General features: G+C 37.9%; 2 protein-coding genes across 2 annotated transcripts; one reads left to right on the forward strand and one right to left on the reverse strand.

The window, feature by feature from the left end:
• The first annotated feature begins 253 nt into the window (after positions 1–253).
• Positions 254–8,331, forward strand: LOC132102799 (GTPase IMAP family member 8-like). Its single transcript, XM_059507451.1, has 3 exons — positions 254–418; positions 899–1,873; positions 7,262–8,331. The coding sequence occupies exons 1-3, from the start codon at positions 370–372 to the stop codon at positions 8,155–8,157; spliced, it is 1,920 nt and encodes a 639-aa protein (XP_059363434.1). The 5' UTR covers positions 254–369; the 3' UTR covers positions 8,158–8,331.
• Positions 8,332–9,322: 991 nt separating this feature from the next.
• LOC132102800 (acyl-coenzyme A thioesterase THEM4-like) lies at positions 9,323–16,496 on the reverse strand. Its single transcript, XM_059507452.1, has 6 exons — positions 16,214–16,496; positions 15,093–15,285; positions 14,821–14,983; positions 14,590–14,700; positions 14,350–14,474; positions 9,323–9,620 (listed from the first exon to the last, which is right to left on the reverse strand). Exons 1-6 carry the CDS (start codon positions 16,289–16,291, stop codon positions 9,571–9,573), a joined length of 720 nt encoding a protein of 239 aa, XP_059363435.1. The 5' UTR covers positions 16,292–16,496; the 3' UTR covers positions 9,323–9,570.
• Positions 16,497–18,476: the final 1,980 nt, after the last annotated feature.

Here is an 18,476-nt window from a genome sequence, read left to right on the forward strand (position 1 = left end):
TGTAACTATCAACTCTGTTTCATGCAGCTATATAAATTATGTACAAATGTATAAAATAAAAGTATATAATACAGGTATATCATACAGGTGATCTAAAATACTACAAATAATACTTGTTAAGCCAACAGTGACACACTGCTCACAAAGCTGTTAAAAAAACTTTGTGGTTAAAAGCAATGAACCGGATTCTGGTTAAAGAAGTCAAGCTCACATGCAAACATCCACACAATGAATTTTGGAGAGATTTCACAACACACATAAGACAACAACACTGGAGAGTGAACAGCTGGCTTTGAATAAAACACCTTACAGCTACAGTATTCTTATTGCTTTTTCAGGGAATGTTTGTTGTGGGTTTAGAAGTTCAGCATGGAGACTGCAGATTGCTGGTTTTATAAAACACCACCAAGATATCCAGGTGAGCTTTACATACAGCAAAACAGTGCCTATTGTACAGTATGTTTGAGTAATTTTATGTGTGAGCACTTTTTACTATTACTTGTATACGTTTGTATCTTTTTAAAATTAGTTTGCAAGTACAACTTAAAATGTTGTTTACATGCAAATATTTGCAGTTTGATTTAAAAAGGTGCTGCAATTTTGTATTTAAATAAGATAAATTCATCATAGATCGATAAATAAGGATAAAAAATTTACATGAATATACAGCGTGATATAGTTCATGTATCCCAGCATTTCAATACAAAATGGTTTTCACTTTTTAAAGCCCATTGTGTACTTATGCAATGTGAACTTTGGGTTTGTTTGTATTTGGAAATATGATATGTTTATCAACCTGTACCAATCCCCCCCAATGTATTACTTGTGTGTGAGAAATGCTGTAGCTCTTGCTGTAGGAAAGGCCAGACCTATGTGACTGTTTTTTATCTTCATGCAGAATCAGAGAGAACATGTCACTCACCTGAGCTGAGAATTGTGCTGCTAGGTGTTTCTGGTGTTGGAAAGAGTGCAACAGGAAATTTAATACTGGGCAGAAAGGCTTTTAAAGAGACAAGAACCAGAGTGAGTGAGATACAGAGAGGAAGAGTAGAGGACAGAATCATCTCAGTCATTGACACTCCGGGATTCTTCACCACTGAACTGACTGATGAAGAGCTGCATCATGAAATGATAAAGAGTGTTTCTCTCTGTCACCCTGGACCTCATGTGTTCCTGCTGATGATCAATCTGGAGAACATGAAAGAGGGGGAGAGGATCCTTGTGGAACAAATTGAGAAGAACTTTGGACCACAGGCTTTTAAGTTCACTCTACTTCTGTTAATTGGAAGAGAACAAATGTCCAACAAAGAATGGATGGTCTTTATGCTTAGTACAAAATTTCAGGAGCTAGTCAGACATTGCAGGGATAAATATCATGCAATCAACAGTATAAATGAAATTAACGCAACTCACATCTCAAAGCTTCTACAGAAGATTCATGACATCGTCAAACAGAATTGTGACCAGCATTACAATACTGACATTTACTTAAAGTCCCCAACAAAGATTAAAAAAGTAATGCAAAAATTGGAAGAAAAAAAGGAGGACCCAAGAAAACACACAGAGAGAGACAAAACAAGAACAAGTAAAACTGTGTGGAAGACGTTTAAAAGTGTAATACAGGAACACATAACACATAATTTCATCGAACCAGAAAAGGAAACTCTTATTTCTCATGTGAGAAAAACTCATGAAGATGAAGAATGGGTTTTTCAAGAATGTAAGAATGTTAAAGTGGGTGATAGTGGATCATTAGTAAGATCAGTGAAATTCTCATATGAACAAATGGAAGAAGTAAATGAGATCCAAAAACAAACAGAAAGCTGGGAAATAAGCTGTATAGGAAAATGTGACTTGAGAAACACCCAAGCAGGTGAGAATCTAGACAAATGTCTCTATATCTTAATAATATAATATATCTTGACCCAGAACCAAAGAATTCACTACTTTGTGTATGTCACATCTATTCATAAAAATATTATTGTTGACAATTATAGAATATGTGACGTTATATTGAAATTACAGAGGCAAATAAAGTAATGGGCTAGTTGCATATCTCAGCCATCTTAGATTTCCGGTCTTGCGAGTGTGTGCTTTGCAGAGAACCGGAGAAATCCAAATATTACCTTCTATATAGGTTTACAGGATTTATAATATCACTTCCAATGCAAATAAGATCTACACTGCTATTATTACTATTCTATAAATGCTGAGCCAGTGCGTTTGAAACTGTGTATGTTTGGGTCTGGTGTATGAATTAAAGTGTAACTAAACCCCTGGTCAGAGCCTGACTCCACCCACTGGCAATATTTGAAAAATGCTGAAAAGTGGGCAGAGCACAGCGGAGACAGAGGGGACGAACCTAGGGCGGGGCTGAGCGAGTGTGGCGTGATCCTGAGACTCGCAGTGACGGATTGATTGACAGCTGCTGTCAGAGTCGATAAAAAGGGGAGTGACTGTAGTGACGCAAGTAGCTTTGCAACAGAGCATTCATTTGAAGAAGAGGAGTTTTCTCCCCCACCTTCACCTGAAGTGGAAGATGTCGAGGTGTCTGTTCATATCAATTCGAGCCGCTGGCTCAAACTGCGGTCTTAACTCCCGCACTGCGTCGCTTTTCAGAGCGAGCTGTGTGGAGAAGCCCATTTCCACCTCCATTGCGCTGGAGAAGCAATCCCGCGTAAAATGCAGTTTGCACACTCAAGCAATAGGCGGGAACTTGTGGTCTTCCAGCAACACTACACATACGTACCATCCTGACCACTGTACTAAATACAGATAAATCTACGCCAACTTGAAGCTATCCTAACTGATGCAATACTATGCTACTAACTGACTATGCTTCAAACAATACTAACGTTACACTAACAACTATGCTAATTAACTACATAGGCTACACAAAATAATCTAAATTACTATATAAATGCTATGCTAAATACATGCTATAATAGTTTATCCTGGTCGTTTTGAATACTCGCAATTCCAACTCCTGACTACAGTGATTTCTTCTTCTTCTTCTGTTGTTTTAATGGCGGTTGGCAAACCACTACAGTGATTTTGACGGAACAAGATGGTTTTATACTGCCAAGGGTGTGGTAGCTCATAGTCATACCAAGGGGCATGGTGAGCTGGAAACTGCTTAGGTCACCTGCCACCGCAACATCCAATAGGAAAAATCAACTGCAGTAGCCACCGTTCAACCTGAAGAGGGCAGCACTCAGACGTTTTTACACCATATATTGTAGAATCAGAATCAGAAATCAGAATCAGAAAGAGCTTTATTGCCAAGTATGCTTGCGCATACAAGGAATTTGTTTTAGTGACATAAGCTTCCAGTAAACAGAGACAACAACACACAGACAAAAAAAAAAAAAATTTACAGGAGATTTACAAATTGGCAAATAAATAAGTGTATAAACAATTGTGCTATAAATGATAATGGAATAGGATTGAGTGAGATGCAGGAATGTTCTAGGATGGAGGGGTAACAAATAAATATAAGGATATTGCACATTTTTGCATAAGTTTAAGTGGGAAACATTTAACTGTTCATGAGGTAGATTGCCTGGGGGAAGAAACTATTCTTGTGCCTTGCTGTTCTTGTATTTGCGGCTCTGAGGCGCCGGCCAGATGGCAAAAGTTCAAAGATGGGGTGACTTGGATGTGAGGGATCCAGAGTGATTTTCTGAGTCCTTTTCCTCACTCTGGATGTGTACAGTTCTTGGAGGGTGGGCAGGGGAGCACCAATAATCCTTTCAGCAGTCCGAACAGTTCTCTGTAGTCTTCTGATATCTGATTTTGTAGCTGAACCAAACCAGACAGTAATTGAAGTACACAGGACTGACTCAATGACGGCTGAGTAGAACTGTTTCAGCAGCTCCTGTGGCAGGTTAAACTTCCTCAGCTGGCGAAGGAAGTACAACCTTTGTTGGGCTTTATTCACAATGGAGCCAATGTGATTGTCCCACTTCAGGTCCTGAGAGATGGTGGTTCCCAGGAATCTGAATGACTCCACTGCAGTCACAGTGCTGTTCATGATGGTGAGTGGGGAAAGTGCAGGGGGGTTTCTCCTAAAGTCCACAGTCATCTCCACTGTTTTGAGCGTGTTCAGCTCCAGGTTGTTAAGACTGCACCAGACAGCCAGCTGCTCAACCTCCTGTCTGTAAGCAGACTCGTCACCGTCCTGGATGAGGCCGATGACTGTAGTGTCGTCTGCAAACTTCAGGAGCTTGACAGAGGGGTCTTTAGAGGTGCAGTCGTTGGTGTACAGGGAGAAGAGCAGAGGGGAGAGAACACATCCCTGAGGGGCACCAGTGTTGGTGGAGCAGCTGTTTGACATGAATTTCCCCAGTCTCACTAACTGTTGCCTATCTGTCAGAAAGCTGGTGATCCACTGACAGATAGATCTAGGAACAGAGAGCTGGGTCAGTTTGGTCTGGAGGGTTGTTGGGATGATGGTGTTGAAAGCCGAACTAAAGTCCACAAACAGGATCCTCACATAAGTCCCTGTTTTGTCCAGATGTTGCAGGATGAAGTGCAATGCCATGTTGATTGCATCATCCACGGACCTGTTTGCTCAGTACGCAAACTGCAGGGGGTCTAGTAAGGGTCCAGTGATGTCCTTCAGATAAGCCAGAACCAGTTTTTCAAACGACTTCATGACGACAGACGTTAGAGCCACAGGTCTGTAGTCGTTAAGTCCTGTTATCTTGGGGTTCTTTGGAATGGGGATTATGGTTGAGCGTTTGAAGCAGGAAGGCACTTCACACAACTCCAGAGATCTGTTGAAGATCTGTGAAAAGATGGGGGCCAGCTGGTCAGCACAGATTTTCAGACAGGCTGGTGTAACGCCATCTGTGCCTGGTGCTTTTCTTCTTTTGTTTTTCTTGAAGACCTGGCGCACATCATCTTCACAGATTTGAAGAGCAGGAGGTATGGAGAGGGGGATTGCAGGAGGTGTTAATGGTTGTGTAGGGAGATGGTCAGAGTGGGTGTTGGGGGTTTCAAATCTACTATAAAACTCATTCAGGTCGTTAGCAAGTCGTTGATTAGCCTCAGTGCAAGGGGATGGTGTCTTGTAGTTTGTGATGGCTCTCAGTCCTCTCCAAACTGAAGTAGAGTCGTTGGAAGTAAACTGGTCTTCCAACTTTTTAGCGTAGGTCTTTTTAGCCGCTCTAATCTCTTTGTTCAGTGTGTTCCTGGCCTGATTGTACAAGACCCTGTCCCCATTTCTGTAGGCATCCTCTTTGGCCTGACGAAGGTGTCTGAGTTTTACTGTAAACCATGGCTTATCATTGTTGAATGTTAAATAAGTCCTGGTAGGAATGCATATATCCTCACAGAAACTAATATAGGATGTTACGGTCTCTGTGAGTTCGTCCAGATCGGTGGTAGCAGCTTCAAAAACGCTCCAGTCTGTGATGTCAAAACAAGATTGTAAATCCTGCTCTGTTTCGCTGGTCCATCTCTTCACAGTCTTTACTACAGGTTTAGCAGATTTAAGTTTCTGCTTGTAGGTCGGTATAAGATGAACCAGACAGTGATCAGAACGTCCCAAACTGCTCGTGGAACAGAGTGATATGCATCCTTTATTGTGGTGTAACAGTGATCCAGTATATTACTGTCTCTGGTGGGACAGGTAACATGCTGTCTGTATTTTGGCAGTTCACGGGAGAGATTGGCTTTATTAAAGTCCCCAAGAATGATTAAAACAGAGTCCGGGTGTTGTTGTTCTGTGTCTGTGATCTGATCAGCGAGTTTCTGTAAAGCCAGACTTACTTGCGCTTGAGGAGGGATGTAAACACTAACCAGAATGAACGAGTGAAACTCCCGCGGCGAATAGAACGGCTTGCAGTTGATAAACTGCGTTTCTAGATCAGGACAGCACATCTTCTTTAATACAGTTACATCTGTACACCACCGTTCATTGATGTAAAAGCATGTCCCGCCGCCGCGCGATTTCCCCGTTGATTCTGCTTCGCGAATTAAAACACTCAAACTTTATACTCAAATGTCAAAAAAGTTACTCGAATCAATGAACAGCACTAATAAAGCCCCAATCTTACAGATCATTAACTAAAAAAAGTTGGTTTAGGGTTTAGTTACTCTTTAAATACACTAATGTTCTCTACTGTTCACGAAATGAATGGTGTGTACACACAGATAAATCATTTACTTTTACCTTACCAATTATGTAAATGTAAAAATTACTTATTTCTCGAAAATGTTTGTATTACATTGATTATTATTTTTTTGTTTAATGAAATATTCACCTTGTGAGACATATGGGCTGTGATTTATCATCACATTTCTCAATTGTGCACATTAGTTTGTTTCATCATCATTTTCACAACATATTTTATTATTTGACATATTCAACTTTGCATCAGACATTTTGAAATGAAAAAAAAAACGGGCTGTAAAATAAAACAACTAATACATGACTAATTTTAATATTTGTTTTATCTGAAGAATTCGTAACAAAATACATGCGCTGCTTATAGACAAAATTATTTATGCTGCATATTTTACAAAATAGATAAACATTGATAAAAACACACATGAATGCAAACAGCGATCTTTTAATTAATGCAAACCTACCATAATAGCATTACGTTAAACTGTACACAGTTATAAACTGTTATAAAATAAAGTTAATACATACTTAATCAGAAATATCTGTCTGTCTCGTTTGACAGTCAGAAACCTTATGATCTTATAGATAACAGTCAGAACAAAATCAGCTCTCCGAAAATGTAAAGTATTGCATATTTGAGTGGTTTGTGTTTGAATGAAGAAATCCCTGTGGACCTGACGCTGATCCGCATAATCAACAGAAGAATAAAGCAATCTTCGCGTTGTATCTTGATGAATTTCCACAGAGGTACGCAAAAATCTAGGGAGGATGTTTCCTCGTGTCTTTGATATACCACTATTCGCTGTTAAATTTGAAAATCATTAATTATATCCATCTAGTCAAGTTTAAATGCGAGCGTCGGAGGACCGGAAATAAGTATGCACACACTCGCGTGGCTGAAGCTCACCCGCGCCATCTTGTGCACCTAGCCCATTGTAATAAATTAACTTCAGAAATTTATTTAGACTCCAATATCTGTTCCTTGAGTTTAAAGTCATTGACACCATGACAGAAAACAATAACAATGCATAACTCTGCAAGCATTGAATAAAAAAATAGTGGGCAAATCAATTAATTTTAATGCACATTGCATTTGTTTACACAAGTTATCTTCTTCAATCACGTCAGATCTCAGAATTGTGATGGTGGGGAAAACTGGAGCTGGAAAGAGCGCAACAGGAAACACCATCCTGGGACAAAAACCTTTTAAAGAAGACTTTTGTTCTGAATCTGTGACTGGAAAATGCCAACAGTATCAGGGGAGGGTAGAAGGTCGAATTATCTCAGTGATTGACACTCCAGGGGTGTGTGACACGTCAATGTGTGAACGAGACTTGAAGGTCGAAGTAGTGAGATGTGTAGAAATGTCTCTTCCTGGTCCTCATGTGTTTCTATTGGTCATCCGATTGGATGTGAGATTCACAGTTGAGGAGAAATACACAGTTAAATGGATTCAGGAGAACTTTGGAGAAGATGCTTTACATTACACCATCATTCTTTTCACTAGAGGGGATCAGTTGAAAACATCTATAGAGGAGTTTCTGACAACAAACAAGCAGATGAATGAGCTAACCAAACAGTGTAAAGCTGGTTATCAGGTTTTTGATAACACAATTGAAACTCAAGCACAGGTTAGTGAGCTGTTATGGAAGATAGACACAATGGTGAAGGACAACGGAGGAGAGCATTACACAAATCAGATGTACCGGGAAGCTCAAAGGAAAATCTGGGAAGAAGAAGAGAGTCGGAGAAAGGAGGACAGGAGATTAAGGCAAGAAGAGGAGACCAGTATAAGGAAGGATGAACAAAAGAGACTTGTAAAGACTGCTAAAATGGGAGCCTTGGTGGGAGCAGGTGTGGGAGGAGTGATTGGAGGTGTAGCACTGGCAGCGGGAACTGGATTGGCTCTACCTGCTGCTTTAATCACAGGAGGTGCAACCCTTGCAGGAGGAGCGGGTGCAAAACTTATCGCAGACACAATTAACAGGAAGCAGAGTAAAACAGCAGCAAACAAGAAAAGTTAGTTATAGCAACACTTTGAATGATTTTATCATTTTGCGTGGTTTAATGCAGGAATACAGGTACAGTATATCACGCAGAACGGGTGAAGAAATCTAAAGCAGCTTAGTTTTATTCCAGCTTTATTTGTGGTTAGTAAAAAGATATAAGGATCTTGACTAGAGGATATCCTTAATAATAATAATTAAAAGTTTAGTAAATCACTGATGTTAACTGTAGGGAAGAGTTCTCAATTCTGCATAAGCTTAACTCTGTGCCCTTTTTAAAATAAAGGTTCCAAAAGGTTCATTGTATTGCAATAGAAGAACCAGTTTGGGTTCCCCAAATAATCTTTCTGTTAACAGTTCTTAAAATATTTTTTTTTTATACTTACATTAATTTTTGGACTGGAAAGGTTCCATGGATGGTAAAGGTTATTCATAGAACCATTGATGCTAATATATTTGTGTGTGTGTGTGTGTGTGTGTGTGTGTGTGTGTGTGTGTGTGTGTGTGTGTGTGTGAACCATCATAGCCAGCATCCAAGATTTGCTCAGTTTCTGACTTCCCTTTCTCTGGTGCACTGGTCGCAGAATTTCTTGCCCAGTAATGTTCCAGTAATGTTCCAGTAATGTTCCAGTAATGTTCCAATGGGCCTAATCAAATTCCTTGAGCCTGGAACAAAGCCTGCCTGGTCCCATAGATCTCTTTCTATGACATTCCTTGGGTAGCTGTGATCAGACTGACCTTGTTCATAAAACAGTATTATTAATAATTTAAAAAAACAATACAATGAAAAAACAAGTAATAAAGATAATTTAAACAGAGGATAATATCAACAGATAGTTGCATTCATTCAATAGTAGTGTTATCACAACGGGTTGTATAAATTTTGTAATTTGTCAGAGAAACAAAAAGAAATTTCAGAAAAGAAGCACACATTTTTGATTACTGTCTTTTTACTGGCTTTAATGGCATGAATGAAGATCGTTATAAATGTTTTGTTATTCACTAGAAATAAAACAATTTAAAAGGCACACCTTTCCATTTATAACAAAATGTCTTTAAATTAAATTCTCTTAAACACAATATGTAAAATACTACTGCTAAAAATATATTACAGAGATTTTCCTTTTATAATACTTTTCAAGAAAACAAATGTCATCATTATGAGGTGATAAGTAACAAAACTTGTGTTTGCAACAAAAATGTATCAATAAATATACAGGGTTAATATGATTTAATTTTACAAAAACACAATATAAGGCAGTCATATGTAGTGCATCACTTTAAAAAAACTGCTCATTCAGAGAGCTGAGGTAAAACATTAACTTGATCTAATGTTCACTGCACACACACTCCATAATCTCACTCACGTGTGCACACACATGCACTCACACCATGACTCAGTGTTGGGATCCAGGATGTTTTGTGATCAATTCAGTTTTGTGATCCAAATAAATGGTCCACACTTATTGCAACAAACAGTGCTGCAATGCAAGAAAGAGGAGGAAAAGGAGAGTGTGAGATATATAAAGAGTAAAATATAGTAAATAAGTATGCAGGGTTTGAGTAAAGGACTGCCAGATGGACCTGGGACAGTGTCAAAGATGCGAGGGACAGTTGACAGAATTGTCAAGGGCCAGATTGGCCAGTGTTTTTAACTTTTGCTAGTTTAAACACTCAAGCAATTTTAAACCACTTCAAGTGCACGAAGACACTCACACGCTGTCTGAAAGATGTGCAATCAAAGTGCACATAAAAAGTTGCCTCAACAAATTCTCAATGCATTCTTTTTCTTATCGCTTCTGAATAAACAAATCAACTCAAAAATCCTGTCTTGGCAAGTATGCTCACAAACACAGCTGGTTATATCTTAAGTGAATTTATACAGTTGGTATAAAATTTGATGTGTTTCATTTTATTGTATCTGTGCACCAGGTCACAGCAGCCTAATATACAATAGTGAAGTGAAGTGAAGTGACATTCAGCCAAGTATGGTGACCCATACTCAGAATTTGTGCTCTGCATTTAACCCATCCGAAGTGCACACACACAGAGCAGTGAACACACACACACACACACACTGTGAGCACACACCCGGAGCAGTGGGCAGCCATTTATGCTGCGGCGCCCGGGGAGCAGTTGGGGGTTCGATGCCTTGCTCAAGGGCACCTAAGACGTGGTATTGAAGGTGGAGAGAGAACTGTACATGCATCTCCCCACCCACAATTCCTGCCGGCCCGGGACTCGAACTCACAACCTTTCGATTGGGAGTCCGACTCTCTAACCATTAGGCCACGACTTCCCATACCTGCTGTGGAATATGTCATTAATATTAATAAAACAGCAAAATAAAAAGTGAGAATCATTTACTGCTCTTGACTGAATAACTTTTGTAGCTTTAACAATGATTTATTACCATTTCACTTATAAAGTGAAGATTGTGAAGTGTTGTTTCACATTTATTTGTTTTACATGAATTTATACCTACTGGAAAAATTAAAGGCACCAATTATTTCAGTTTTATCTTTGCTACATTATTTTACTTGTAATGTTTTTATTTGTTTATATTTTTCATTGACTGTACACTTTTATTTAATAATGTTTAAACTTTCTATTGGTAAGGTTAGTCGTTTCAAAGTTTTGTCAAAATTGGAAGGTAAGATTACACAGGACAAAAACAATAATACAAATATAGCTGCAAGCAGCAATAACGGGGCCAAGCACTACAGAAGCAAGCTTCAGACGAACAGCAGGAATGAGTAATTAAAAATGTTTTAAGATTATTTTAGGCAAAATGGCTTGAAAACAATAAACACAACAACTAGTAATAGGATTTATTGGCTTATCACGTGTAACCAATAGGGGGCGCTGTTACCAAATTAGTGTGGAATGGTCAGTGTGAGGTGACCATGACACATACAATGTTTGGTGCAAAAATGTCAAAGCTTTGCTGAGATACAGCCTCAAATGCATTTTGGCATCCTTCCAGCAAATTCGTTGATGCGCTAAATGAGAACCATTTCGTAAATCGACACGAAATCCATAACTTTTAGTTGGCTCAGTCTGAAGATGAAATGATTCGATTTTGGTGAAAATCGGACAAACTGTCTAGGAGGAGTTCGAAAAAGTAGGTTTTGAATGAAAATCAAGATGGCGGACAGGAGGTTCGGCCAAATAAGGAAAACTTGGCATCTATGTTCTCGGCTTGACCCAAGGAATCTATTAAGATACATTCAAAAGTTATAAGCCTTTTTGCTAATTTTGTCCTAACTTTTCACCACTAGGTGGTGCTGTTTCGAAATATTTTGAGTACCTTCAGGGAATGATGTTGTTGGCACATTCTGAGTTTTGTAATATTACACCAATGCATTTGTTTAGAATAGCATTTTATTTCACAAAACTGTATTGAAGTTAATGGGAATTTCATATATTGTTCTATTATAGCGCCATCAAGAGGCTCAGTCCCACCATTTTTTTTTTGTGTCCTTAGAATGAGCCCATACATATGTGTGTCAATTTTGGTGTAAATATCTCAATTTACAATTTACTTCAGACATTTATATGAAAAAACACGTAAAAAATGACTGACACATGAGTTTGATTGAATTTTACTACCCCTTACTATCAATATTTTTGCATTTGGGCATTAAAGTTTAACTATCGACCTATGTTTCCGAACTTCTGACGGTGGTTTTGTTTCGATCGGAAAAGCGGTTTCAAAGATATAGCTAAATGTTTTTTAAGAGCTAAATCACAACGCTACACAAACCGTAAGGTAAAACCTAGCATGTTTGGTATCGTAGGACTCGGTAAGGTTTCAGGAGTCTAATTAGATGAGTCTCGTGAAAATAAGACAACCACACCCAAAGTTATAAGCATTTAAAAAAAGAAATTCACCACTAGGTGGCGCTGTTTCGAAACTTCTCATGCTCCTTCAGGACATTGTCCTGATGACCCATACCATGTTTCGTAACAATCCGTTGATGCGTTCTTAAAATACAGCATTTTAGCACAAAATTCAAAATGGCTGACAGTCAAAATAGCAAAATTGGATTTCAGTCGACTCGGCATGTTGTCCTGAATCTAACAAGACCAATTTTATGGTTTTTGGACAAACTGTTCAGAAGTTATAAGCAAAAATAGCAATTTTTCATATCTCCGGACCAGTAGGTGGCGCTGCGCATGTCGTAGCATGTAGCCTCAGGTCATGCTTGTTATGACATGTACCCAGTTTGGTCTGAATACGATAAATCGTTGCAGAGATACAGCCTTACGACTGTTTTTGCAAGCTCTATGTAAAATTAGTTTGAGCGTTTATTGAAAACGGTTTGACGAATCAATTCGAATTCCATAACTTTTGGTCAGCACTGCCTGAAGATGATCTGGTTCAATTTTCGTGTAAATCGGACCAACGGTTGAGGAGCAGTTTGAAAAAGTAGGTTTTCAATATAAATCAAAATGCCAGACCGGAAGTTCAGCTTAATCTGGCATATTAGGTACCTATATTATCGGCATAAACCAGGGAATATTTTAAGACCAGTTCCATTGCAATAGACTAAAGCAATAAAAGGTTTTTTAGCATTTTAATAAGTGTGATTATTAACCGTTAATGAATGGTTACTACTCTTGACCAATAGGTGGCGCTGTTACCAAATTTATGTGGCTTGGTCAGTGTGAGGTGTCGTTGACACATACAAAGTTTGGTGCAAATATGTCAAAGCTTTGCAGAGATAAAGCATCAAAGCATTTTGGCACTCTTCCAGCAAATTCGTTGATGCGCTAAATGAGAACCGTTTCGTATATCGACACGAGATCCATAACTTTTTGCCAGCATGGTCTGAAGATGATTCACGTCAAATTTGGTGAAAATCAGACTAACGGTCTAGGAGGAGTTAAAAAAAGTAGGTTTTCAACATTAATCAAAATGGCGGACAGGAAGTATGGCCAATTTTCGCATAATGGGTATTGATACTCTCAGCATGACGCACAGAATTTAGGCAGACCATTTTCATTACAATTGTCTAATTTATTCAAAAGTTATTAGCATTTTTGTGATATTTCATTATAACTCTTGACCACAAGGTGTCGCTGCCACCAAATGTTTTGAGTACCTTCAGGGCATGGAGCCAAATATTTTTGTAATTATTATTGTAATGATACGATGCTGCGTTCAAAAAATATAGCATTTTAAAACATAATTCAAAATGGCCGACGCCTAAAATTGCTGACACAGAAAAATTAGATATCATTCGACTCAACATGATTCGCTGAATCTAAAGAGACCAGTTTTGTGATTTTTGGCCATACCATTCAGAAGTTATAAGCAAAAATAAGATTTTTTCATATCTCCTGACCACTAGGTGGTGCTGCATCGAAACACTGCAGGTAGTCTCAGGTCTTCGTTATTATAACGCGCACCAAGTTTGGTCTCAATATGCCAACCCGTTGCCAAGATATAGCCTCACATGCATTTTTGCGTGCTTTCCGTCAAATTTGTTCACGTGTCATTGGAGAACGGTTGGACGAATCAACTTGAATTCCATAACTTTTTGCCAGCATGGTCTAAAGATGATCTGAGCCAATTTTCGTGAAAATCGGACTAACAGTCTAGGACGAGTTCGAAAAAGTAGGTTTTACGAACAATAAAACATAGCAAAAAAACTAAACCTTGCGATTTTGGAATTTTGGTGTTAATTCGACTTGGCATAAGCCAAGGATTCAGAGGAAAAATAATTGTACTTTTGTGGCTTACGGTTCAAAAGTTATTAGCATAGAAACTTTTAATCTTTGGACAAGTGGTGGCGCTAGAGTGTTGGAGTCAGAGTCTCTAAACATGCTGTGGTTAATGTTGATATTGTCTTCTATCAGTGTACCAAATTGCACAACTTACCCGCAAGCGGTTCTATGGGCTGCCATAGACTTGCGGCGGAAGAAGAAGCAGAATAATAATAAGAATCCTAACGGATACAATAGGTGCCTACGCACCTTCGGTGCTTGGCCCCTAATAATAATAATAATAGGAACAATTACAATAGGTGCCTACGCACCTTCGGTTCTTGGCCCCTAATTAAAAAAAACGTGATAAATTGGTACCAGCATGCATAAGGAGGGCAAGAAGTCAGGCTACGAGGACGTTTGCATCATGTGGTTTAAAGAGATGTTTTCTTACAAACATACATAATATTCATAGGTTTGTGTGTTTACGTTCTCTACCTGTGGCTTCAGTGTAGAGTTTGGACTCATCAGTGCTGGTCACTTTGCAAGTGATGTATTGTTTCTTTCTCTCTATCTGATCCAGAGCACTGTGGATTAAAACCACACTACCCAGAGGCATTGGACTGTACAGGAGAATAGAGTTCAACAGGTGAGATCACAAATAATCAAAGCAAGTCTCAACTGGAAAAAAAATTATGTAAACCGCCTTTAAAAGACTTAAGTATCATTTTATCTCACTTGCGGTAGTTGATGTTGAGATTGGCAGTCATAATAGGTCCTGAGAGGAAACCGGCAAGAGTGCCTGTCACTGTGTCAATCATGGTGGCTATAGCTCCACCATGTACATACCTGCCAAAAAGGAAACAGGTGTAACATCATTTCCTGTTCTCCCATTCTTCACAAATGTAAATGTGGCATTTAATTTCAGGTATACTTTCAGGCAATAAATGTAAAAGAGCAACTCCTTACCCAGGTGCACCTTCTAGTAAATGTCCTGCCTGAAACACACAAACGCATCTCTTCTCCTCCTTATTGACAAACACCACATACTCAAACGTTGCTCCCTGCTCTTTAAAATTTCTTGTGAAAAGTCGAGCTTGAGCCTTGATCATTTTGCTGAGGTGTATGCCGCCTACAGGACAGAAGCAATGTGTCTTTTGCTTTTACTCTAAATTGCATTATCACATCATTTCACTGATAACGACTAGAAGAAACTATGCAGATACAAATTTATTGCTTACCAGTAGCATATTTAATGGAACGATTGTAGCTGGGCAACTTCCTCCAAGGCACCCTTTTTTTCTCTCCATTTTCGGTGTCAGTGTCACACAGTGCGTTATAGTGGTTGTAAACCTTGCACATCTCTGGACTCCATGTGGAGTTGGGCTGGCTGAAGTCCCGTGGCTGCGATGATAACGGCCACAGTGGCATCATCTGCATAAAGAGTGACATTAAAACATTGTTTACATTAATATCCTATTCTTTTAGTTTAGAACGGTGTTATTGCTTAAAACTTAAGGGTAACACTTTAGATTAAGGTTCCATTAGTTAATGTTAGTGTATTAATTAACATGAACAAACAATGAACAATACATGTATTACTGTATTTTTTTTTTATGTTAGTTAATGAAACTACAGTTATTCACTGTTAGTTCATGCTAATTCACAGTGCATTAACTAATGTTACCAAGCACAACCTTTGATTTGAATAATGCATTAGTATATGTTGAAATTAACATTAACTAAGATTAATAAATGCTGTTGAAGGATTGTTCTTCCTTAGTTCATGTTAACTAAAGTTGTTAACTAACATTAACTAATGGAACCTTATTCTAAATAGTTACCAACTAAAGGTATTCAAAACTGTTATTGTTCATTTAAATTAAGCTGAAATAAAATGAAATACAAATATTAGAGGAAAATTGAAATGTTGCCTTGACAACTAATTGAAATAAGTTTACATACTAAACTTATTAAAACGGAAATAAAACTGTTAAAATGTAATTGTTAACTAAAACTATTCACAATTGTTTTCATTAAATAAAACATAAATTTACTTCAAAAACTATTGCCTTGGTAAAAATGTTTGGACTAAAACTGAAATTAATAATAAAAAAATAACAAAATCATATAAAAAATAATAAAACTAAAATAAAAATAATTATAGGAATTATAGGAGTGCATGAGCCTGGTAAGATTGCTCAGTCTTATCTAGAATTAGTTGAAAAGGATTTGATACGCCTGACACAAATGTAGCCATACCTTCATGGCAGCTCCACACAGGACCTGCCTATTAACATGACTACAGAATGAATATGAATGAACAGCAATGTAAAACAAATGAAAGTGATGAATCCTGTACCGAGACGGGTCTGATGGAGTGGAGTGAGGACTGGAGCAGCTTGGGGCGGCCGAGGCTTCTCGCTATGTGTCCCAACATGATGACCGCACACAACTGTCTTCACTGACCTTCTTCTTCCAGAGGAATGCTGTGGCTGACTCTCCGAAAGCAAATGCTACATATGAACGTTTTTATTGATTAACTAACGAAAGAATGTTGTATAAAATTATAGCCAACTTTAAGGTGAAGTGCAAGATCAGCCGGTGAACAGCGTTACTTTCAGATTCACGTATGTCATCGGTGATTGGCCGATTCGTGCACGTGGCGTTGAAACGCGTGTTCATTCTAACCACGTGACGCAATACGCATGCATGCACGTCAAGACCAGGGCCCACAGCAACCTCATGGTTCCAGTATTTTCAGCTCACTGCTGGAATTTGCTTTTTGTAATTGTACTTTGAGTAGATAGCGGATTTAGATTTAGCGGCACAATGTTCGGTCGAGAGGCATAGCGTTCAAAAAACAAGCGCGCAGAGAGGGACAGAGTAAGGGTACAGAAATGCTGTTTATCTTTTATAACTGTACATTCCCTTGCTTAGTACTAGTAACTTAGAGTCAATAATAATAACAATGTACTTTTTTTTTCAGCAAGGAAACATTCATTTGATCAAAAGGGACATTACATTCAATTATTTATTTATTTTTTGTCAGAAAAACATTAGGCAGCTCAACTGTTTTCAACTGTGATGATAAAAATAATGTTTTTATTGAGCGCTAAAACATAGTAACATAGTAGAATGCAGTAACTAGGGGAAAGTTACTTTTAGAAGTGATGCATTACAGTATGGAAAGTAAGGCATTGCGTTACTTTTGTGTTACGTTTTGTCCCCTGGCTGGTCTTGCTTATTTGTTATATATATATATATATATATATATATATATATATATATATTGGCAAATGTAGGACAGAAGTGAAATTAATACGTTTCAGGCTGAAGGAAGTGATTTTAAAATGTAAAATATATATTTTGTAGTACGTTACTTAAAAAAATAAGTAATCTGATTAAAGAATTCGGGTTAATTGTAATGCATTACTCCCAACACTTAATAATTTCTATAGGATCATGTGATACTACAGCTTTGCCATCACAGAAATACATTACATTTGAAAAAATATTAAATTGAAAAACACTGCTTTCAACCGTAATAATATTTTGCAATATTACTTGATTTCTAGTGTGCATACTTTTGAACAGTATATAGTACATAATTAAATGTTTAATTCAAGTTAATTTTGATTTATATCTTACTGTGAAGTACCTGCACAGTTCCCCAGGTTAAAAACTCTTTTGTACGACTGAATGTGTATGCTTATGTTTAACAGCTTCCCCTTTTCTAATAGAAAGATGAAGAGATCACTGACAGAACTGCTGAACTAGACAGGTGTGCTTAACCTGATTTACAATCTTTGCTTTTGAGATTGCATCAAATTTAAAATAAAGAAACATTATGACATAAAATGAATAGGAAATATTGCAGTATTTTGTGTATGGAGCATTTCAACTCTTACATTTAGTGTTGCAACGTTGAATGCAGTGAACTAATACTATGTTCTTGTTCCAGAGTCAAGAGTGTGATGTTGAAAGCTGAATTTGAGGGTCTTGGCCTTAATTATTATGAAAAAGTCCTGAAACGCAGAGAGAGGACCCAACAGAGAGAGATTGTGGAACACCTCTCTCACTGAGATCAGTACAAACATGACTTTCCTATAAATAACTACTGTTTGACTGAAAACATTGGCATTTTCATTGGGAATATATGATTTAAATGAGTGTGTAAACAAATGGCATGTCTACATATGAACTTTTATGATACAGTTTATTAAGAATGACTTTGTTCCTTTCGTTGCAACAACAGTATTTCATCTGTAGGGGGTTGTATAAGAACATGAGTGTGTAAAAATAAAATTTAAATGGGAATACAGGAGTTTCTTTGGGTCTTTGAAATTCAAAGGTGTCTTCTTACGGAAGCCGTATTTTGCAAACGTGTACAGCCTCAGGTTCCTCAAATTAAGTTTCAGTGATCAGGTTTATTTAGTCCTGCTATAGAGAAAGACATAATACATACTGTAGGCTACACAGACACAAGAAACCCTGCATTTCCGTCACAAACCATCAAAAACATCCAAACCATCACATAAGACAAAGAGCAGCTGTCAAATGAGTAACAATGTTTGGAAAGGATGATCGTTTGAACGCCAGAAGGAAGTTAAAGATGATCCCGA

Source organism: Carassius carassius, chromosome 24, assembly GCF_963082965.1.
Source record: "Carassius carassius chromosome 24, fCarCar2.1, whole genome shotgun sequence".
NCBI classification, from domain to species: domain Eukaryota; kingdom Metazoa; phylum Chordata; class Actinopteri; order Cypriniformes; family Cyprinidae; genus Carassius; species Carassius carassius.

Coding starts and splice junctions, on each gene's coding strand:
- LOC132102800 (XM_059507452.1), bottom strand. CDS start 16,291: ATGTTGGGACACATAGCGAGAAGCCTCGGCCGCCCCAAGCTGCTCCAG. Junction 14,984..15,092: donor TTCCATTAAATATGCTACTG/GTAAGCAATAAA, acceptor TCTGTCCTGTAG/GCGGCATACACCTCAGCAAA. Junction 9,621..14,349: donor ACTCTACACTGAAGCCACAG/GTAGAGAACGTA, acceptor CTTGCATTGCAG/CACTGTTTGTTGCAATAAGT.
- LOC132102799 (XM_059507451.1), top strand. CDS start 370: ATGGAGACTGCAGATTGCTGGTTTTATAAAACACCACCAAGATATCCA. Junction 419..898: donor AACACCACCAAGATATCCAG/GTGAGCTTTACA, acceptor ATCTTCATGCAG/AATCAGAGAGAACATGTCAC. Junction 1,874..7,261: donor CTTGAGAAACACCCAAGCAG/GTGAGAATCTAG, acceptor CAATCACGTCAG/ATCTCAGAATTGTGATGGTG.